The sequence below is a fragment of the Dermacentor silvarum genome, chromosome 1, assembly GCF_013339745.2.
Source record: "Dermacentor silvarum isolate Dsil-2018 chromosome 1, BIME_Dsil_1.4, whole genome shotgun sequence".
Lineage (NCBI taxonomy): Eukaryota > Metazoa > Arthropoda > Arachnida > Ixodida > Ixodidae > Dermacentor > Dermacentor silvarum.
Window position 1 is genome coordinate 137,156,450 of NC_051154.1, and position 23,197 is coordinate 137,179,646.

Genomic DNA, 23,197 nt, shown 5'->3' on the forward strand with positions numbered 1-23,197 from the left:
ACACGCACACGCATGCCACACACACACACGCACACAAACACGCACACGCATGCCACACACACACACACACACACACACACACACACACACACACACACACACACACACACACACACACACGCACGCACACACACACACGCCACACACACACGCACACAAACACGCACACACATGCCACACACACAGGCACACACACACACACGCCCACACACACACCCACACACACACACACGAGCACGCACGCACGCACGCACGCACACATACACATGCACACACACACGCCACACACACATACACATGCACGCCACACGCACATAACACACGCACACACACGCACGCACAAACACATACACGCGCACATACTACACACGCTATATATATATATATATATATATATATATATATATATATATATATATATATATATATATATATATATATATATATATATGGTGGCCCTTCCAGGCGGTTACCGAGTCAGGCAATGAACGGTGTTAGCAACATCACAGCACTTATCGCCCCACTGGTGCAGCGGCGCACGAGTGCGTAATCGCGTGGCACTTTTCGTATTTCGCGCACAACGAACAAAATAATAATATTTACGCAGAGCATATAGCACATTGAAAACGACTGAATGGGTTGTTTTTGGAGACAATAACATGTTTTCCTTGGTAGTCACGCCTTTAATAAAAATTTAGAAAAGTTGTTCAATGAATCTATTCCAATTACCCAGGAAATTAGTACACAATAATCATCCTGGCGACAGAAACTGACTGATTACCGAACACCGTAGGTCTCATAATCGTATACTGAACCGGTTTTTCTTAACAGCATGGCTAACGTTAGCTGAGACAACCAGTATATATCTTTCTGGGATTCGCTAAGTGGAAAGAACAAAAATCACACTCTAAAAGATCCCGAGTGTAATCTGTCATCGTTTGGCTGACAGTAACTGGCTCTCGATCCGAGCTCCTGGTAACGCTAGACAGCAAACTGTCTTTTATTATCAGTTCTGAAGAAATAAGAGGAAAGTTACTGATTATATAGCTTCAGAAATCACTGACTGAAGTGGCTTAGCGTGTCCCAAGAATAGCACCAGTGCAGTGTACAGCGCACAGCAGAAAATCTGCCTGGGGCCTTATGCTACAGGGCTGATAGGCTCCGCTAACTTTGGGCACACTAATTTGGGTACGTAATACACAGTTTTAGAAAAGCGTTTGGCGCCTTACATAGGCTAAACGCATGTCCTTCGCTACGAAGCGCGTCCGTTGAAGACATTTAGTTTAACGTATGGGAAATGCAAACGCATAAAGAAGACGTTAAAAACAAGGCGCCTCGTGCCAAGCATGTCCAAGCCAAGACAATACATTAGCAGTCATCCAGTCGTTTCTGTGCCGACGCGTCTCGTCAGGCCTATATGGACGCCAGGATTGCCGAACGATCTAGAAAAGCTCGATGCGCTATGCGTTCATAAGTAGCGTTTTATTGGAGATTACGGAAGAGGAAAGCTCACTTCAACAGTTACTGGCGATCAATGATAGCGAGAGCGTATTAATCACGACAATTTCGCTGAAGCGTCAGGCTGCCGCCATGTTTGACAGCGCTATTTCCCGCGTACGCAAACGTTATGTACGTTAAACTCCTTAAATACCATACGTTAACACAGCGTACGTAATTGACAAGAAAACAATAACCCATGGAGCATGAGCTGTGACGGTAACGCTATTCCTTTAACGTATGCAATGCGTTTACGTTTCCTTGGAAACGCTATTCTAAAATTGTCTATTTACTCGAATGCCTTGTCTCCTTACGTGCACACGAGTGATAACGGTGTGCAAATAAAGCTTTCGTTAATGGCAACCGACTCAATGCAGTCGTCCAAATAAGTGGTGGCCCGCTAAAGAAGACTGCGCTCTTCTCTATCGTTTTTTTTTATATGAGGTTATTCAAAAGCGCTGAATTCACCTGTGCATTGAGAGCACCTTATTTATATCCACAAGAAGTAAACTATCCCCTCAGACTGTATATGAATAGCGAAGCCTTAAGCGTCCAAGGGAGCTCACAAAGTCCAGGCAAGTCGGCGCGTGTTCATTATGTTGGTTCATTAGTTGTGATCATTGGTCGAGTTCATTAATTGTCCCGGACCGATACGAATTTTTCTTGAACTGCGAGGCTTTCGTTTCGAGGAACCCGTACGGGTTTACTTTGTAGCAATTGCTACGATTGGGTTAATGTCCCATTTTCCATTTAATATGTTGGAAAAAGTGCTAAAAGGCAGCGGGGATGACATCGCGTTAGTGTAGCCGTCAACTGCGAATTCCTTGTCGGCAGTGACTGTTAATTTGCTTCTCTGGATGGTACTTCATTAAATATCTAGCCCCTTAGTTCCACTAGTGCAGACCACTGTCATGAGCCACAAAATGAAGAAAGAAAGAAGAAGAAAAAGCAGAAGATAAGAAGAGAACAAGAAGACACGAGGAGTTGGTGGCAGAAATAAAGAAAAAAGAAGTTAGAAAATAAGAGCGGCTGAATAAAAGGAATGCAATATGAAAGTAGAAGAAGAAGCGCAAAAGTGCACGCGCAGCTACGTGGCCAATGGGAGAAGAGACACGTAGCCGAAGAGAGCAGCCCAGCTACGCTCTGGGACGACGAGGGGCAGAAGGAGCTGGAGGCCGGAAAGGACGGTTGGATCACGGAGACGGCGGCAACCCGATGGAAGCTGTTCTTCAGCTGCCGCGGCCACGACCCGCGAGCTGAGTGGACGTCCCACCGGAAGCCGCAGCTACAGGCTGACGGCACCGCTTCCCGGATTCCCTGCGGCTACGATCCGCAGGCTAGCGGAGTTGATCGGGCGATCCAGGCGCCTCGGTCACCCCACCGTCTTGACCCCCGAACCAGGCCAACCGTGGACCGAACGTCGGACACAGCGACTTCGAGTCTACGACGCATCGGCGGGCCCAACGACGTGTCGCCGGAAGCCGCGACGACGAGGTGACGTGGCCACGTCGAGGGACTTAATGTAAATACTTTGGACTTATGAATTTTAATATCTGAGGACTCTGGGGATTTTCTAGAATTTACTCGTGCTGTAAATTGTTTGTTTCGTGCTGTTTTCTTTGTCGTTAGTTTTTTCAATTATAAATGTTTGTCCTAAACGTACGACTGGTCCCTGTCTGTCTTTAGTCCACCGAAAGTCGTGACAACCACGTAAGAAAACGCACGCGGAAGCGCCGCAAACATACAACACGAATCAGGGCTTGCTGTACAGGGAATTGTGTTACAAAAGATTACGCTTGTATTCCCTATTTTTACATTAAAAGAGTGCGCATGTCTTCTTTACTGCTATATTATTATTTTAGCAATGTTTTGACTGAAATTTTTGCTTCCTGTTTGGCTGCACAGGCACACATTCCACTTTCTGCTGCCATAGCAAAATTTTCTTTTTGTCGTAGAGGACGGCTAGGCGCGACCATATGCTGCTGCCTGCAACTCACGTGCGTGGTAAGTGATGTTGAACCCTCGGTGCCTCCGCGTCCTGTGCTGCTGGGCCTCGAGAGTCAGCTTGAGCGTGTCGCCGTACGAGAGCAGCTGGAAGCCACGCTGCACGTTGAGGTCGCCGCCGCACAGGCTGATTGTAGCTGGGCTCCCTATGGCCGTGGTGGCGCTGAGCCTCACGCTGACCCGGTCGCCCAGGCAGTGACCCGAGGCTTCCCGCACGCCCACGTCCAGGTCCTCCACCGTCACCAACACCGGCAGGCTGGGCGTCTCGGACTTTATCACGTACCTGAGACAGAAAATTCGCCACTGTAACCGAACGCTTGAAGTGCCAGATGGTGAAAAAGCAAGCCAGACACTACGCAGATAGCAAGGAACAGGAGTGTTTCTTGCTACCTATATCGATGACGCTCTTGGAGCGAACGAATGTGGGATAATATATAAAGCGTGTGAACAAAAAATTAAGATAAAACGAAAGAGAGAGTGAAGAGAAAGTGAAGTACACAAAAACGTTAAGTATGTTTTTCAAAAGTACTCCGGAACGCGTCTTGAACGCGTTAAATATTGACCCCTTTAATGAAGTGAAAGGTTTGTATTGATGAAGTAGCACAGGGCGCTACTAAGAAAACCAATTCGTTATGCGGAAGTAGACTGCTTTCGTGAATCTACGCCTACCTCGCGGATTTATGTACTATGCTTGTTTGATTAACCGAACCAATGCACTTGTAAGATCATGCTCTCGTGAACATCAGTGACGAATATGATGGCCCCATGCACATCGAAGAAACATGGTATTTTTCAAAAGATGGCTTGTCATTTCCTGCCACCTTTCTGAATTCTCTCGACAATTCGCGTAATCCCTTGCTACTTAAGACAGAGGGTTCACAGAAAGATGGAGACGAAGCAATTGGCAGCGAGTGAATACGGGAAGCCTCAGCCTGGAGCGAACATTTTCACAAGGGGACTTGTTTTCGTCCCTGACGAACACAAGTTGAGCCGGTTGACTGCCTTAAACTACGGAAAAGGGAAAAAAATGGGGTAGGACACTGAGGAGAGGAGAAAAATTTTATGCACACATCGTTCAGTCACAGACTGTCACAGAGGCCGACGAAATTAAAAAAAAAGAGAAAAAATAAATGAACCGCAGATGTTCTTTTGTACCTTTTTTTTTTGCATTCCAGGGGCGCGAGCCCGCAGTCACAGTGAGTGTGCCTTAGTAAGAAGCACTTTCAAGTTGAGACAACTCAGTTTTTGACAATGACTGCCTTCTTGAGAAGGTAAACGTTTCAGAAGTTCGCCCTTCTACTATCTTCATACCTACAAAGGTCAATCCGCAAAAACGTGTCCGTCAGCTGTGCCCCGAAATGCGCTTAGACAGTGATTCGGTCATCCCTAATACCTGCCCGTACAGCACGAATACGCATTTGCCGCCACACGCGTCTGACCCATTGTTGATGGTGCTGTCAGCCATATGTGCTACCATGTCGCCCCCGATAACTAGCGCTGCTGACTGCATGCTTCCAACTGTAGCATCCGTACCCGCAATATGCCGTTAGGAAGCAAACGCCGAATGTGTTCTTCCAGCTTTGCAATTGTAAAATAAAAGATAAAGACCTGGCTGGCTACTACAACCAAGATGGGCTAGCGCATCCACCTTGCTCACCTGCAGTGCATGCTGTTGGGGTAGAAGAGCGGGTAATGCGGCGAGACAAGCGACTGCGGCCGGTCTTTGTACGCAGTGAGAGTAGATGGCGGGTCGTGGCACAGCGATGCCATATCAACCATCGTCCAGCTAGCTGCGAAGCCCGTGGCTGTAACCGAGTAGTCCGAGTGGAACGTCAGTCGCAGCTCGTTGGACTCCGAGAAGTGGTCAAACCTGCACAAGTGCAACGGCAACATTTCTCTATTTAAACAGAAGGTACCAAGTGCTGCCTGAAAAACAAAGTGTTTGCCGAAGGTACAGGTACAATGTTGTTTTTTTTTCTTTTACTCGAATAATACCCGGCAGTTCCTCGATTCTCGTGGAGTAGGCAGGTTAGAAATTCATCCAGTGGCCACTGGACTCGCAGGCTCACCTGTCCAGGTCGGTCTCGTGCTGTCCGCAGATGCGCACGGGATCAACCTGGCTGTGCGGGCTCTCGATCTCGATGTAGTCGTATAGGCAGTCAGCCTGCCACTCGAGGTCCAAACGAGAGAAGGAGAGCAGTACCCGCGACCCAGGTGGCCCCACGATGGACACTGAGTAGTGCAGGTCATTCAGGTAGTGCGACGGGTGGTGCAGCGACGTAAGCGTGCCCGACGGCTCCGTGCGCGTCGAGTTCAAGTCCTGAGGAAGTGCTGCAGCGGGGGAAAAACAACGCACTGTCGTGTGTTTGTGGGGCGTGCACTTACACCTTGCTCTACGGTAGGTGTACGGCGTACGAGGGACTCAACACAACCGGGCTGCACTTAGGGATGCAGCACGGACGCTTCGAGTGGGTGTTAACCCAGTGCTATCTTTCAGCAAGGAGCGGCTACACGTCCCAAGAGGCAGATCATTGATTAAAGGTTACATGAACAGTTCTCGTTTAGGAGTCTAGATCTCCTGGTATCATTTTCCTCCAGCCTACATACCTATCAAAAAAGAAATTTCGAAACATCGATATGCGGCGGGTGCCGCGACAGATCAAAGTAAACGACAAAGAAAATAGGTAGTAGAGTACTACGATGTAGATACATTATGTTCGATGGCCGACAAGGAAAATAAAGAGAAATTACTTCGAAGCATCCACGTTAGCTATTCATCCCATGATGGCTGGCATAAGGTCTGCGGTGGTATGCGTTAAACATTGTTGCTTTGCCATTTATCATTCATGCATCATAGCCTGACTCACCCACAGACTGATAAGAATCTTTGGGTGCAGTCACTCTTGGTTTAATTGTCCCCTCAGGGGAATGACATCAACCGCTTTCCGGCTTGCGCGTTTCCTAGACGCTCCCAGCAGTGATCATGGATTTTGCCGCAATGTATTCATGTATTCAATACCGCAATGCGTTCATGTAATAAGCGTTTATTGGTACAAAAATACAACCGAGGACTTACCTTTCCGGGACGTGGTTTCTAAGCTTCTTCCCTGATTACTAAACGCAAGGACCCCGTATTCACACACACACACACACAAAAAAAAAGTGTTTATGCTAAAACTGTTTGTAAGAGCCGATTCCAGCCTATTGCGATATCGCTCATATTATTGGCTAAGGCGGCCACCCACTGTCAAAGAGCAGTTACGAATGAAAAGCTTTGTGAATTCGACCAAAGGTATTTTCATGACCCAGGCCAAAAACGAAGTCGTTTTGCATGAAATTCGTGGGATGCCACTCGCCGGGTGAACGTTTACCTTTCTTTCGCAGCGTGCGCGACAATCGCACCGATTGTGTTGAAGATGGTATTGACGATTTTCGTGACTAAGTCCATCTTCTCTGACAATAATAAAACAGAGTAACTGAAAGGCTCGAAGAAAGCAACCGGTCATAAATCGGTTGAACCCATCTACTGGAGAATCCTATACTGCAAACAGGAATAGAACGCAGAAGTTCACGTATATAGGCGCCTCTATAAAGCGCCCTCCACGCCATCGCCCCCTAAGGGCGCCATCCTGTTGGCTGCTGCACGATTGGAAAACATTTAAGTCCGCCTGACTGCTATCGACCGGGCCGCCCCGCATGGGATGCGTCAGTTCAACGCGCGCACACGAGCGCGAGTCCCGATGAGCATCGATCTACGACAGCGAGCACTCACTGAACGCTTTCTTCTGGCAGATGTATCGGCCGGAATGGTCGCACGGCTTCCAGGCCCAGTGCAGGTCGCTCCCGTTCTGCTGGGGCCGCCACTGTAAAGCCAGGCACAGAGGCGTCCCCTTGGTCCCAGAGCTGGCCGTTTCCCCTGGAGGGCATCAGGAAATGGTGTCACGTGCGTGCTCTCGAAGGTACATTATTGGCGCTTTTGTCGCGTGGAAATATCACCGAAAATTCATGAAACCGGTGCAATGGCGTTATTCGACTCGTGCTTGAAGACGGGCGGCGAGTAATCTGAGGAGCTAGGCCGCACTCTCGAGGGAAAGCAGCCGATGAAACTTCTGCACGTGTCGCTTCTCCATATAGGTGATAATCTTGGTTGGTCTCAACTTTCTTTTGCCATTCTCGTACATATTTATATGTGTGAGTATGTATTAGCTAAAACCCATTCATACAACGCAGTGGCAAATACTCGGGACGACCTGATGTACAAATAAAGAAAACTACTACCTCCAAGCGGTCGTTACTTTGGCTACGTTTTGAAGACAAACTCGCACTGTACTCTCAACGTACGACAAACAAGAGTTGAGATTTTGCTGATTAAGCTCAAACGCAAATAAAAAGGGGTGTACCGATAACCACCCAGAGTAAATGACATACGTTTCTACATATTGGTGAAATGAGCACAAGACAATGCGCTTAATTGAGTGTAGTCGCGTCCTAGAGGGCCTGCTCTGATGTGAAATGAAAGTGGAAATAAACATCTGCCAAGAGAGAGCAGCTTTCACGGGTCGCGCATCTCACCGGGCGGCTCTTCGGTGGTGTCGGCAGCGTTCTCGGCACTCGCCTCGTCCACCCAGGAGCCAGCGTCTGCCCGTTGGCCCACTTTGCGGCCGCCCAGCCAGTACCAGACGCCGGAGCCGGAGCCCTCGGTGGCAGCCACGAGCGCCCTCAGGTGCGCCTCCTAAACCAACGAGAAGAAAACTGCGTGGACCGCTAACGGCGACGTCATTGGCTGCTTAAAGCCGAGGCAAAACATGCTGCTATGAGTTAAAAGGCTATAAAAGTGAAAAGACAGTAGCGTCGTGAGCAGAACTTGTTCCACACAACTGGCACCATATTCACAAAATCGTCCTATTCACAAAAGAATCCGGAATGGTCGCACGCCTTCCAGGCCCAGTGCCGTATATGACTCCCTCCAAAGAGAGCCATATACGGCAACTCTAGTAGCCACAAGTTTGAGCTCTCACCACGGTTCTGCAGCAAACTCCTGCAGGGTACAGAGGTTCGAATCAGGCCCTCTATCTGGCGGTAAGCTTGGGCACCCCCAAGCTTACCGCTCAGGTCTAATGTTTATAGGGAACCCTAACCCACCTGGCCTAAACGAAACATAGATCTCCAAAGTACGTCTGAAAGTTGAGCAAACATTACCAAACTCGAGTGACTATTTGATTTAATAGCTCAATTATTGAGAACAACATTTACGAGCAGACAGCTCTGGGATACGTTTAGAACATCCCACCTGATCTTGAGAAGAACTGCCCGGCACTCCTGGAAAACATTAAGAATACGGTAGTGCAACCTGAATAACTCCCGTAAATACCTGGGCAACACTAAGAGGTTGCCCTAAATCTGAAGAAACACACTCCTTGCATGTACAAGCAGATGTTGTGTCCTGTCCGCAGCACCATAATAACAAGCAGGACATGCAAGGCCCGCCATGTTGGCGGGCTCTCGAAAAGATGGACCTTACACAGTTAGACTTTGATCCTGGCGCATTTTTCTTTCTTCCTTTTGTGCATTTGGATTCATGTACCAACGATTTTCACATAAAGCGCGCGCGGCGCAATGCGAATGCCGGTAGAGAGAAAGAAGAGCGCGCCGCAGTGCAAGTGCGCCAACGTCGCAGGCACCCCGTCTCGGTCAACGCTGTGCACGGCCGGGCGCTTTAGTGCGGTGAGCCCGACAAAGAACTGAGGGCGTTTGCCAGCACCCAATGCAAGTTATCTGTAATGGTTGGCATGACCAGAAACGCACTATTGTTGCAGCAATCTGAGGTTGGGCAATATGTCTTTTTTATGTCGTGCATGGTGCCGCACCAGAACCTAAGCGTGACGAACACAGCCGACCCACTTTTTAGCTCATAACTGCTATTCGCAGTAAAACTAAGCCTGGGATGGTGTCGAGGAGGTAAAGGATGCAACTTTACGGCCATCTCCCCTCTTCGAAAACGCATCTCGTACAGTCACACAAGACGTGAATGTGTACGCAGATGCCGCGGCGCTAGGCCTTGTTGGTTGCGTCACCCGAAGTGCTCGGGGAAGCCCGTTCACGGAATTTCGCCCAACGCTCTACGAGAGACGCCTGCGCCATTCGAGCTATCGTGACTCCTGCTTGGCTGGACGAGGCAAGAGAGGGGTGTACCTGCGCCGCCGTGCGGACGGCGGCCAGCGTGGCCTGCGACTCACTGCAGACGCGCTGCGCTGTGGCCCAGGACACTTCAGGGAAACTGGCCGTCAGGTAGCAGTGGTCAGCGAAGCGCTGGAACTGGCGCGCATCGCACAGCTGCGTCGGCACCACCTCTGTGGGAAACAAACCATTTACTCGTGAGCCGAAACAAGCCTTTGAAGGCATGCGATCTGCATGCGGGAAACTTCGGCTAGACAGGTGACACATCATTCCACTGTCAGCTGCTCATATGTTGCAGTTCACCTCCCTAGGTTAAAAAAAAAAAAAACAAGTCTCTTCCAAGCCTCGCGACTCATTTAATTTATAACATCCGTGTAATGAAAACGGGCCTCCTTGTAAATAAGAACGTGATAGTTCGCTAACTGGTTCTGAATAAAAAGGATGAGCGGATAACTTTTCTAACTCATGGCGCGGTCAGCCTGCAGATTCTCCCTTGGAGGTCAGGGATTGTTTGTAGTCGCCAGCAGAACCTCTGTGGAATTACATCCGCTTCTCTTTTTGTCACTGTTTGAAAATACCGGCGCATCCCAGTGCGAACAAGCAAACCAAATTAGCGAACTGATTTGTGGCACTACAGTATGGGAGCTGTGGCAGAAAGCAATTCTCAACGGCATTATAAACGCCACACCTTTCGGTCAGTTGACGTTAGTTGAAATCAGCCTTTTTTTTTTTTTTTCACTGAGCACCACAGGTTACATCGTTTGCGAGAAACGCACAAAGACAGGGACTGTACCTGGCCTGAGAAGGGCTTCTGCTTTGAAGCCTTTGAAGGCGTGCGAGAAGTCGGAGACGAAATGAACTCGAAGGCGTCGGCCATGGCTGTACTGACGCAGCAGTTTCACCCTTCCACTCCAGTCGCCGCAAAGACGGCCACTACTGCGTTCCTCGTCGGGTTCATCGATTTCTACGTAGTCGTATTCGCACCTGCGCAAGGTTTAGAGCGACGATTTAGACAGCCCATGCACCTATACTTTTTCGTATAAGCAATAACAAAAATAAACCTTGCCGGTTTTCATACACGCCAACTAGGCCAGGCTGCACCTTCAAACAGACGCACTCTGCGACGCAAAAACGAACAGGGTATGGGGTTAATGCTGTTGTTTAGTAAAGTGATTTTCCGACTTTAAAGTAATTAAACAACAACATCAAATACCTGGCCAGTACGAACAGCTGAAAAAGGTGCTAAAGGGTTTCAGCCTTGGTTTTCAGTTTAGTATCATGAATCGACATTGTCCTCCAGCTTTTCGAAATTAAATTAACTATAAATTCAGGAGTTTTACGTGCCAAAACCACGATATGATTGTGAGGCGCGCCGTAGTGGGGGACTCAAAATTATATTCAACCACCTGGGGTTCTTCAACGTGCACTCAATGCATGGTACACGGGCGTTTTCGCATTTCGCCCGCATCCAAATGCGGCCGCCGCGGCCGGGCTTTAATCCCGCGACCTCTTGCTTAGCAACGCTACGCGAAAACCACTAAGCAACCACGGTGGGTCAGCTTTTCTAACAAAGTAAATTTCATTTCATTAAATCCGTACTCTCAGCCCTTATGGGCTATTAAAGGAGTGGATAGCGTACACAAAGAAAAGTGCATTTGCAAGAAAAAGAAAAAAAAAAGAAAAGGTCGTTTCTGATACATCGAAAGCAAAGAAAAAAGAAAAAAAAATGCAAATCACACTCAACATGACAACACTTTTATGACAGAGCGTAAGGATACGCAATACGATTTAGTGTTTCTAAATATTTGCTGGCAGAATTTGATGTGTCAACCGAGTCCGGTAAAGAGCTGCAGCATATACAAGGGACATTATATCTCTGCGACATGACTTCTGCGACTGTGCTTGCGATATTCAGTCCAGAGCGAAACTGAAGAATAGAGATTGCGCACATGTTTAGATAAATATACTGGGAGAGTCGACAGAAAGAACAACACACACACACAAAAAAAAAAAAACAGAGCAAAGCGACAGCCACTGATAGCGCAGTGGCTGGCCACGCAGCTTTCCGCGCAGCGGCAGGTGCGCGAAATAATTGGAACAGAAGGTATGTATAGAAACGTAGAGGATGTCGGCCCGGGCTTTTTCGCTCTAACGTGCTTCTCTGCACGGGAGAAGGGGTAAAGCGGAACGTTCAAGGGATTGAAGGTGATGACGACAAGGATATTGCTGCCATGATGCTAGTCATCAACACCAACGTTTATAGATACTAGAAAAAAGTATATATAAACGTTGATCAACACAGCAGCATATCTAAATCAGTGGTGAAAATGCGTGCAAGAAAAGGTGGAAGGGGAAGACCAGAGGAAATGATAAAACCTGTGACGAAAGTCATTGGCTGTGGTCAGCTTCGGAGACTTTCAAACAAAATGGAACTATAGTCGCTGACTGCTAAAAGTGTTTTTCCAAGGGTGAAAGATGCCCGCGAATACATGCAAGGTGCCTCGAGCGGTCTTTCGCGCATGCATTTTGCGTGTATTCGCAGAATCTTTCACGCACGGAAAAACACTTTTATGTAGCACGTATTGAGCAACAGAAAGCTGTATCGGGAGTTTTTCATGTTGCTCTACAATTTTCTTACTGACACTTTTCATCTAATTGTAATATTTGAGAAGTTGATTAATTAATTAAATAGGACTTATTATCTAATTTGGCGGAATGCAAAAATAATGTGAGTATCTCCAAGCGACGGCAAACAACATTACATTGGTTCTGTCCAGCTACGTGGCATTTGCATATTTTTTAAAGTTTGGCCCAAGTTAAGTAGGACACCCTGTATAACGAGCCTTAATTAACCGTCCCTTCAAGGCAGTAAAATTCGGCAGACGCGGTCAGGCGTGCCCTGCAGTCTACAGATAGGCGGTTGAGAAAGTGGGCGCACCCTGGATGGTCCTCGAGCAGGAATTCGTTGAAGCGCAGTTCCACGCGGAACCCTGCTGGAGCCTGGATTTCGACGGAGCAGCGTTGGCTATTGGAGTAGGCGCCGGGAAAGTTGGGGCTTGACACCACGCCGCGGCTGTGCTCGGGGCTGAGCACAAGCGTACGGTTGCACTCCACGGTGCGCCCGACCTCCAATGTGGCTGAGAAGAAAGCCGTAAAGGCGACACGGTGAGAACGCTACGTGGTGAAAATATCAAGAGAAGCGGAGCTGGTAAACGGCGCGGGTGGATTATCGCCAGTCAAGAACTTTAACGTCTAGTGGCCAGAATTGCCTTCTATTCCATTCCCACACTAATCAGGAGAGTGGAAATTCCCGTTAATTCCACTCCTGTAAATAATGCCTCGGACTGATGAGAGTGGGACCATGCCCACTACTGGAGTCGCAAAGCTGATTCATTCTACTCCTCCAATTCCAGCAAATGAAACGTCTTCTCTATAACTGTTTACGGTACGCGCTTGCGCTCGTCGTAACAAAAAATATCTTTTTGAATCTTCCACACATTACAAATAACGTTTACTATGTTTTCATGCGCATGCTATTTCTCTGTCCATCTGAAACGCGAAAGTCATTATGTTTTGCAGGACGATCCTTTTCGTCTCTGATTTACTGACATATTTTAAGTGGCGTCACTTTTTTTTCAAGCACACCTCTGTGATCGCCTGCTATCACGCCTCCTGGATGCTAGACAGCGTGCGAACAAAACATGGCGCGTATTTCAAATCGCGATGGACTAGCGCTAGTCCGTGCATAGTGCATGCACGGTGCAAGTGTTTGCGAGATCGTTTCTGGCCTCCATCTTTGTGTCATAAACCATGCATGCTCTTGCTAAATTCAATCATTTTTGGCAACTAAAAAGTGCTGTTTTTAAATGCGCTTAAACCTTTCAACGTGGAAAAGTTTTCGGATCTTCAGAAGTGAAGAATGTGTAGAATGCCGTTTGCTTTGTAATTACTGTGGCAGAGGCAGTCACCTGTCAGGTAGACACTGAAAGAGCCTGTACTCAGTAAAAACTGAGAAATGTAAGAAATTGGACAAGTATAGTTGAGGGTAATTGGCAAATATATACCAGTTTGTAGTCTCGTTTAAAATGATCATTTAGTGCTCCAGTACTTTGTGCTGATTCCATTCCAAGTGCATTCCAGAATTTCGGGCTCTCTTTCCATTCTCATTCCATTCCGGGTGTTTGAAAATGTGGAATGATTCCGGAAACCTTCCAACTCCGGAGTTGCCCTTACACATCTCTGCTAGTCACAAGGTTTCCTTTCTTCAGCTGACGGCGCGATTATTACACTTCCTTTTTAGTGCGAACCACAGTTTTGAGTTAGGCAATGGGCTAATCATGTTCATTCATGTGTTACGCTTTGGTCCAGACACGGCGCGACTTAGTAAAAGCAAAAGTAAAAGCAAAAAAAAAGTAAAAGTAAAAGTAAAAAAGTAAATGTAAAAGCAAAAGCAAAAGAAAAGAAAACGGCGGACTTTGTGCGACCTTGTAGAATCGTGGCGGAAACTCCAGCGAAGCAGATTTCAAGACAAATAAGCCGTGGCATCCTGCGCGTGAGCATTTCTTCATTTTTTTATTAATTTTTTTAGTAAGGAAGCGTTTCTGGTTCCTGTGAAACCTTTTCGCAGCACTCGCACATCTTCCTCACCACCCCTGTCTGTCGCGCCGGCGCAGTCTGTGTTGAGCGGCACGACTGCTCGCAATTACCGCTCTAATATGATTACTTCTGAACTGATAAAGACACTTTAGACATACTTGACAAAAACAGCGCTGAAATAGGTGAGGGAGAAGGAAGGTAGGTACATACAACGAGCGCTGCCTACATTTCTTCGTCATCGTCTTCTTTAGCGCTGTTATTACTAGGTATGCATTCGCCAACTAGGCCAGCTTTGTCTGATGACACTTTAAACAGTTAATTAAAAGCGTTGATTGTCTCCCACGTGCGTATGCGTAGTTTCAAGAGAGCCGTTTGCTTGCAGCAACAAATCTGACAATTAATCGACTACTTGAAGGAACGTTTTCAAAACTCCAGCCTCGCTTGCAAATTTTCTATGCGACACCCCCAATACACCTACAACTTTGAAATTTCTCCACTATATCTCTCCTAACCGAAACATTATTTCTGCAGAATTTCATCTTGTTGCGCCAGACAGTTTGCAAATTGGCAGACGCTCTCAGCACGACGACAAGCATCGATGTGAACCAGAATTAGCACATGTTTGATAATTTTCTACAGCGCTCTCAAAGGACCTCAAACCTTAAAAATTTCGCCAGCATGCTCCTCTCATAAAACACCTTATTCCTAACAAGATTCATTTTAATACGCTCAATGCTTCTGAAACGACGCTCTGTAGAACATACATTCACACATTACATTACATTACAACGTGCCTAATGCCCACATGCTTCTAACTTCATCCACAGATCGTTGCGGCTTGAGCAGCATCGTTTCCAAATCTCACTGCGCTTGCTTTAATGGTTCTCTTAATATATTTTGTGAACATTTGGAGGGAACAAATTAATCTTCCCTTAATGCGATAGCGCATAGGGGAAGTGGAATGCAGCAACAATAAAACATAAAGTAATTTGGGGCTACAATAAATATAAGGTGGTGCGAGGAATTTGGAAGGAGTAGTGGGGCCAACGCTAACTTTTGCAAATGCCATTCTGTGCTTCAAATCGGAGATCTTGTCAGGGTTGGAAGTTTAGCAAAGGTCGGTGGGCCGATAGCCATTGGAAGCCCAATTTAAAAACACAATTGAGGCAGTGCAGAGTGACATGGGTTGGGGGCTCTTTTGAGGTCGTAGAAGCGCAGAGTAAAATTATTTTTGAAGACAGACTCAGGAACAAATGGATGAAAAGACATGAGCGGCTAAAGTGCCCAAACATTTGTCCCTCAAAAGCGTGGACACGGAATAGAGGAAGAAGTCAATAAATTTGGCAACCGAGTACAGGGTAACTGAAAGTGTAAATAGACAACCCGGAGTCATCAAAAATAAAGTGAGAGATGATGAATTGGATACAATGGATGGAAACAAGAAGAGTATGGAGACTTAGAAATACAGCAAGAAGGAAATCAGGAGAAAAATCAGTACAATAACAGAAAGGACAATGCCTTGCTAGAAAGGGCAGGCCCGAGCTGGCAGCCCGAAGACAAAAACATATCGGAGCAAATATTCGCGAGATGATGAGACATGTGTCTGCTGCAGTAAAGGTTCGGAACCGACTCAGCACAGCGTAACGGAATGCCAGGATATTCACGCAGCAAGATCCGTAAGGAACGTCCACCTTCTAGAAGCGCTGGAATTGGCAAAGCGGATGGAAGCATTAACTGTTCAGCAGTCGAGATAAGCAAGAGTTGGTTAGAGTATTGGTGGGAAAAAAAGAAAGGCAGGGAACAAATTAAAAGAACTGGAATCGTTACAGGCATAGGTAATTGTACAATATACAGAAAGAGGTTTTATTGAAGAGAGGAAAGATCAAAGGAGATAGGCAAAATGCTACACTGTATATAATATGTATGTAAATTATATCTGATCAGCTCAAGCCGGCTAGGTGACCATTTGTCGTCGCTTCGTTTTGAAAGGGATGCCAATAGAGATCGTCATCATCATCACCATGTGCTGCTGCATACAAGCTCTATGCTTCTTAAGGTTTGGAAGAGCCTCTTTGCGTTGTTAAGGAGTTTCTCGGAGTTCCTCAGGTGTAACTCGAGTACTCAAGTGATTTAAGGCAGAGAGTTGGGCTAGCTGGAATTTAGACAAGGACATGCTACAGCGCGTAAGAAAAAAATGGAAAGACGCGCAGAGACAAGAGGAGGACAGAAAATGTAGAGAGCGCTACCTTTTATGTCATCCTTTTGTCTCTGCACCTCTTCTCATTTTTCTTACGCGCTGGGGCATGGCTGTGTCCTACTCAACTGATCTGTTAGAGATCGCGTGGGAGCCTCTAAACCCGTGGGGAGGTGGCGGCCCTCGTAAGCGCTGTCGCAAGCGCTTGTATACGAATGAAAAGGTTGTTGGAGTCGAGGGCGCTTTCATTATTATGAAATGTTAGCGTAGCATAACCTTAAACAACACCATGTAGACTTAATAGAAACATTAAAAAAACTGTATTGAACGATATCACGAAAACGATATCATCCGTTACGTCTGGAGCTCCGAAATCATTAATTAGTGTTCAGTAAAATTCTCAGTTGAGAAACTGCTCCAATCCCTATTTTCATTTTTGGGCTTGGCGTTTACTACACGCTTTGCAGCCTCTCATCAGAAACCGGACCCTTAATCAAAATGCTCTTCGTACGCGAGAGGATTCGCAAAGCAGGCACTGGCCAATCGTGATAGCCAGCATATTGTTGGTAAAGATGCACGATCAATGATAAACGGTTCTTAATAATCAAAAGCTTTGTGAACACGGCCCCAGTGGCCTACCACACAAAGCTTTTAAAAAATTTGGTTTGGTTCCTCCACGTGCGGTGTTCCGCCTTGTGCCTCTTAGTCCGGTGGAATGTGTTTCCCCTTACCCCCTTGGCGCAGCCGCTGGCAGACGAACGGGTTGGCGACGGCGCAGTGCCGGTCGTTCCAGAAGAAGGTGGCCGTGTGCCCCTGGCCCTTGCTGGGGAACAGGAACACGTCGCGCACCTCGACGCAGTCTTGCTGCGCCAGGCCGTCGTCGCTGGGCTGGGCGCCATATCCGCCATGGCTGCTCCAGCCAGGGAACCAATCTGCGAGGATCACGTGGTGTTCAGCCACTTGAGCACGCGCACACCACAAGTCCTCACCTCGCTCTCCCTTGCGAGGTTAGACCTGCAATGCCTATATCCGCAGTGCAATGTGCAGCTCATCGAACACACGTGCCTTCAGTAATCAAGATAGTCAAAGTAAACCTCCCGGAAACAGTGAAGCAGGAGCCCAAGGCCGACAGCAGAATCGCATCTGTTTGTGAACAATGATTGGCAACTGTCGCTTGAGTGACTACAGCGCTTATCATGAGGGCTTCCCTCTATAGACCACCACGACCACTCACAACGACGGATTGACTGTTCCAAGTACTAGATCTCACCTCCCGTACTAACCGAACCGTGGTGATAATACATGCGTTTTTGGTACTTGCGCTAGTGTGTTAGTGTGTGTAGTGTTTGTCATTATTTTGATCTTGCTTTATCTTGTTGTTGTTTTTTCTGAAAAGTGCATTTGAGGATTTTAAAATAGCCGGCTCTAAAAAGGCCTACATTTCCAATGTTCTTAATTTATTGCAACAACAACAACAACAAAACCGACGACGACGGTGTATTGAATACGTACCACTGCGTATAGCGTCCAGAAACTCAAACGAAGAAGCTTAATTCGAACACACATGGCGGGAAAATAATACAGGAAACTTATTCGAAACTCCAGCCGCACATCCTGCAAACCCCAGTTTACCTCGTCATGACTTCGTCATCTGTGAACGCTATAGGACCTGGATGTTTTTGACAACATATTTCTCAACATGCTTTTTGTCAACAAGAAAGGCGTGGCACAATGTTGCTTTTAATGCGATTGGCATTGCTACGGCGCACTTTTAGACATCTACGTATTTATGTTCGGCTCTTACCGTTTTCCTTTCACGCCAACTTGGGTGACTGGCTGTGTGCCACCGAGTGTGTGCCGCTGTTCAATGAACCTCTTTTACGCCAACTTGGGTCACTTGTAACTAGAACGCGTGCGAGTTCTCGTTGCCTGTGGGCGAAGAGCTCATTTCCTAGCACACTTCCTAGCACGGTGTGTGTGCCAGTAGGTACGTGCCACTTGGCATGTGCCACTCTGCAAAATCAACTTAACATATACAATATGTCATATCAATTACACATCCACCATAAGAGAGATTGCTAATCGCATTAACGTCGCCATGCAATCATCTCCCATAGATACATGCGCCGTCATTTTTTTTTGCTGCTTTTCTTACACGTGTCAGTGCTCGCATGAGGAGTTTTGCGTTCACATTAATTTGGTATTCGTCACGGGCGTAAGCGCCTAACACGTAGCTGGAGTCAAGTATATAGGGTGTCCCACGTAACTTGAGCCAAACATTAACAATATTCAAATGGCACGTAACTGGACAGAATCAAGGTAATGTTGTTTGCCGTCGCTTGGAGATACTCAGACTATAATTACATGAAAATTGTCAATAAGAAAATTGTAGAGCAACACGAAAAACTCCCGATACAGCTTTCGGTTGCTCAGTACGTGCTACATAAAAGCGTTTTTTCGAGCGTGAAAGAAGCCCGCGAATACACGCAAAGTGCATCGAGCGGCTAGTAAGGGAGTACGTTTCGCCAGCTACCGGCGGACCTATATAGTCTTGCAAACTACTGCCGTCAGTTTCTCCACCCGAGCCATGTTTTCAAGAGAGTCGGGCGAAAAGTTACGCGAGAAAGTCATAGTGCTAGCATTTCTTTACACAGCCAAATGACTGTTCGAAGCAGGTCGTTGCTGCAACACTGCAAATAAATAAATAAGGGCATGAAAAAGAAAGGAAACTCGTGCTGTTATACTGGCTCTTATTTCGCAAAGTAGACGCAGAAGCGAAGGGCCTTTTTTTCCACAAAGCGAAATTACTGCGTGCACATTCCTCCCACGAAACATTGTCGTTCTCGCCCAAACCGGGACAGGCACGTGGCTTCGTTCCGCGCGCTGCTCTTGCACATGAGCGCCTTCAATGTGGCTCCGTGTTACCGCCGGTAACGGCATCCCGGGAGGGCAATTATGAGAGACCCGGTCATCCCCGGCTCGTGTAAGCTAACGCTGCAGTGAATGACTAGCCTCCTTTGTACCAAGCATGCATAAAAAATGTATGCAAAAAAAAACAAGAGAATGCAGCATTTTTCTTAATCAATGTATACACTGCGAAAAGGCAGGAAAACATTTTAAGTTCGCTTATTTTTAATTAGCTTAACTCGGACCCCATTGCAAGTGATGAAAGATCTTCCACAACAGCACAACCGGGTTTTTCCAAGCCCTAATGAACTCGAGAAGACAACCAAAGGCTAATTACGTTTCTAAAGGTCGTACAAGTTTTTCTAGATGGCGAGAGTGCGTAAACGTTTACGGAAAGTTAGCCAAGTTTTCTTCAAAGCGTCAACAGCCAGCTTGTTGTCTTTCTTTATTTCCCATGCTCCACAGAACGAGGCTTAACGCTTACACAGCTAACCAAACAGAAACGTATGTATCTTTCCCGACGGAATGACAAAAAAAGAAAGGCGCAAGAATATTCGGAGATTAAGCCACTGTTTTGATTTTATGCTAAGCATGTAGTGTAAACACAGTTCCAAAATGAAGCCTTTATATACGCTTATCACGTTATGGTCTTCAAGCTTCACTCCTTGTATATCACAGACAGCCCTTACGAAGCGAAACTTGTTTGCGTGCTATACAGCAAATGCTGCTTACGAGCCATAACTGCCGACAAGGCACCAGCGGAAACGTTGAACTAATAAGGATGTAGCCCGAATCTGTGCTTGGTAAAAGCTGCCTTTGAGAACAAGCGCCTGTCTTTAAAGCATTTATTGCAGATCAGCGTAGCGAAGCCCAGAAGCATACAAGAAAGAAAGAAAGAAAGAAAGAAAGAAAGAAAGAAGACGCCGTCTCTCCCTTTCACCTTACAGCACACGTCTTCAGTTTAGTATATATGCGAATTTTACACTGCTTACGCCAACCGAATAAAACGCATGTTTGCCACTGCATAATCCTTGCTTCCTTTTCTGTTTTTGTTTTTCTTGCACGGCTCTTCTATACGATCAAGTAAAAAGGCCTACCGCCCCGGAACCGCCAACGGCCCTTCACCCCCCTCCTTTCCACCTTTCTTCCTTCCCCAAAAGAAATGCTGCTTGAGATAAACCACAGCCGAATGAAAAGAATGCGCCACGCTAAGCCGAAAAACGCAATTACCAGGAAATCTGTTTTAGTTTTGCCTCTGCCACGCGATCGTCGGCGAACCGTCTGCTTTTGCTAGCCCGCTTCTCCTTTGCTAGCGCTCCGCGGCGGTTGTGCTAGGCCCATCGTTTTCTTTTTAAAGCCACTGCTATTCCTGCCCTCCTCCGATGTCGGACGACGATTCGAAGCACTGAATTATTTATGTCAATGTGCGCTCCCGTTTAATACTTTCGCGTGGGTGCATTCTTCGGTGGCGCGCAGACATTGAATCGTCTCCTCCCTCTCTTTTATCGTTGCTTCTTCTCTTTCTGAGTGCCCGATAGGCCGCGAAATTCGCGGAGAAAGTCGCTTTCCTGCCGAACCACTGCACAAGGCGCTGTTAAAAATAGGGGCACGTCCCGAAATATATATATATATATATATATATATATATATATATATATATGAAAGGAGCAGAGACAGCGAAAGAGAGGCAACATCAGCGACGAGAAACTAAAAAAAAGAAGAAGAAAAAAAGCCACTATGTGTCCAAAGCGACGACAGAGCATCAAAATTCTCTCTGCGTTCCTGGGCTGCACGCACAACATTCCACAATTATTGCGGCCACAGCGCGATGCACGCTGTTCGCACGGGTGGCTTCAATGCTGTGCGCGCCGCGTTTGAACTAGGAAAGAGTAAACGAAAACAAAACACTCAGAGCGAACGCGAATGGAAGCTCAGAGGAGCGCGCTTTATGTGGCGAACAAACAAGTATTGCCGGCCCCCGCGGCCATGCACACTGTTCGGGACACGAGGACGCACTTGTCGCGACACGCCCTGCAGTATCCGTGGCGCGCGAGTAAAGAGAGGGATAAAGAAACGAAGGTTTGAAATATAATAGAAGTGAGAGACTGATACTTAGGATTAAAGAAAAAAAAGGAGAAGAAAGTATACGACGACATCAACAAATGTAGAGTGTGTCACGTGTATTCTCGCACGGAATTTTCTAGTGCTTGCTTAAAAGCCGCACGAAAACGTTCTTTGCTGAAAGATTTGTTGGTGCTTTTATACTTGGCAATTATTTTTTAAGCCAGTGCACAACAGTATACGGCAATTAAATTTAGTGGTGCTGAAGCACAAATCCGTACCAGCGCCCGTGACATATTTGCCCACTTGTCTGCATGTGAACGCCGGGACCAGCCACAGCTCACGCAATGCACATCGTGTCTACAGGTGCTGTTATACTACATGCCAGTTAAAGGAGTCGTTCTTGTCTCCGCAAAAAGAACTCAGCGCGCATGCTGAGAGCGTCTCATTGGCCGCCGCGGTTGGCGTTGCGCGACTGAGGTCGCGGGTTCGATACCGGCCACGGAGGTCGCATTGCGATGGGGGGCAGAATGCAAAATGATGTTTACCGTGCATTGGGTGCACGTTAAAGAACCCCAAATGGTCAAAATTAATTCGTCCGTCGTGCATAATAATCATATCCTTGGTTTGGCACGTAAGACCCCAGAATTTTATTAATTGAGAGTGACATAGTGCATTTTTTTTGCATACGTATATACTAAGAGTATTTAAAATAATGCAGCGCTTGCGCTATGTACATTCACAAAATGTGGTGAGCATTGCTTGACGCGACATTATCCAAAGAAAGCATCGACCAAAATGAAACATCAAATATTCCACAGAACCGCTTGAGCAGATATTAACAGCGGAGCTGTTTAAGCTTTTGGTTAAGCCACGTAGTGCGAACAAAAACTGTGGGCCGATCATGGAGGTAGTGCAGAAAGGGTCCAAGCGCAATGAGAGACAACCCTGTGAACTAGCGAAGCTGTTAAGCTCGAGGATGGTCCGTCAAGTTTACGCCGAAAAACCTCCGCCTGGCAATGACGTCACCATGCGTCGCCTAGCAACGCTTCGCCCCAGCTGCGCCGACCGCGTCGAGCCTCGCCACAGCTGCGTGACCCGTGACGTCATCGCCCGCGCCGCATCGCTTCGCCTTAAGGCTGTTTCACATGGCGCGATTGTGGCGAAAAAAAATCATTCTGCCGCGCACGTCGCAGAGCGATTTTCGCTGAGAGCTTTCACATGCGTCTGTGACAGCGCGATTTCCGTTGCAGCGACGCCGAAGGTCGCCCGCTGCTCACGAAGCATCCAAGCCTGCATCGCTAAATAAAAACAACGTGGAAACTAGTCACATAGTAAAATGTTCTTCTTATTATTTGAAAATAGAATTAGTACACTATTTTTTAATGTTTAAATGCGTTGAGTCTTTACGATCGCTTAGTCTGCAACCGCGGCGAGTGAAACGCTGCACAACACAGCAAGTATGAGCGTGCGGCTAGTGCGGCGTCGGTGGGGTGGTTTCGTTTATTACCCCGTTGTTGCGGTAATATATCGAAGCCACAACTCTTCTCCTGGAGGAGTATATACTTCTGCAGAAGAAGCGACCATTGAGTGTGTAAGCACCTGGCACAATTTGTAGCGAAAAGAGGTTCACGACGGTGACGATCAAGTGGGTACTTGCCGTTTGTTGAAGGCGGCGTCTGCTCCTGACCTGGATAGCGTGCAGCTTCTCATTTTAAACGAATTGTGTGAGCTAGAGAAAACAAAAATTGTTCATGAAGC

At 47.0% G+C, this 23,197-nt stretch overlaps 1 protein-coding gene across 1 annotated transcript in view; it reads right to left on the reverse strand.

Annotated features, from left to right (window-relative positions):
- Positions 1 to 23,197, reverse strand: part of LOC119461779 (uncharacterized) — a 382,744-nt gene that overhangs the window by 36,151 nt on the left and 323,396 nt on the right. The window contains exons 8-16 of the mRNA XM_049669559.1: positions 17,200 to 17,400; positions 12,617 to 12,815; positions 10,472 to 10,662; positions 9,694 to 9,851; positions 8,074 to 8,233; positions 7,274 to 7,417; positions 5,571 to 5,832; positions 5,159 to 5,371; positions 3,495 to 3,784 (exon numbers count right to left, since the gene is read on the reverse strand). Of these exons, the coding sequence (XP_049525516.1) occupies positions 3,495 to 3,784; positions 5,159 to 5,371; positions 5,571 to 5,832; positions 7,274 to 7,417; positions 8,074 to 8,233; positions 9,694 to 9,851; positions 10,472 to 10,662; positions 12,617 to 12,815; positions 17,200 to 17,400 (1,818 nt within the window). The remainder of the gene's footprint in view (positions 1 to 3,494; positions 3,785 to 5,158; positions 5,372 to 5,570; positions 5,833 to 7,273; positions 7,418 to 8,073; positions 8,234 to 9,693; positions 9,852 to 10,471; positions 10,663 to 12,616; positions 12,816 to 17,199; positions 17,401 to 23,197) is intronic.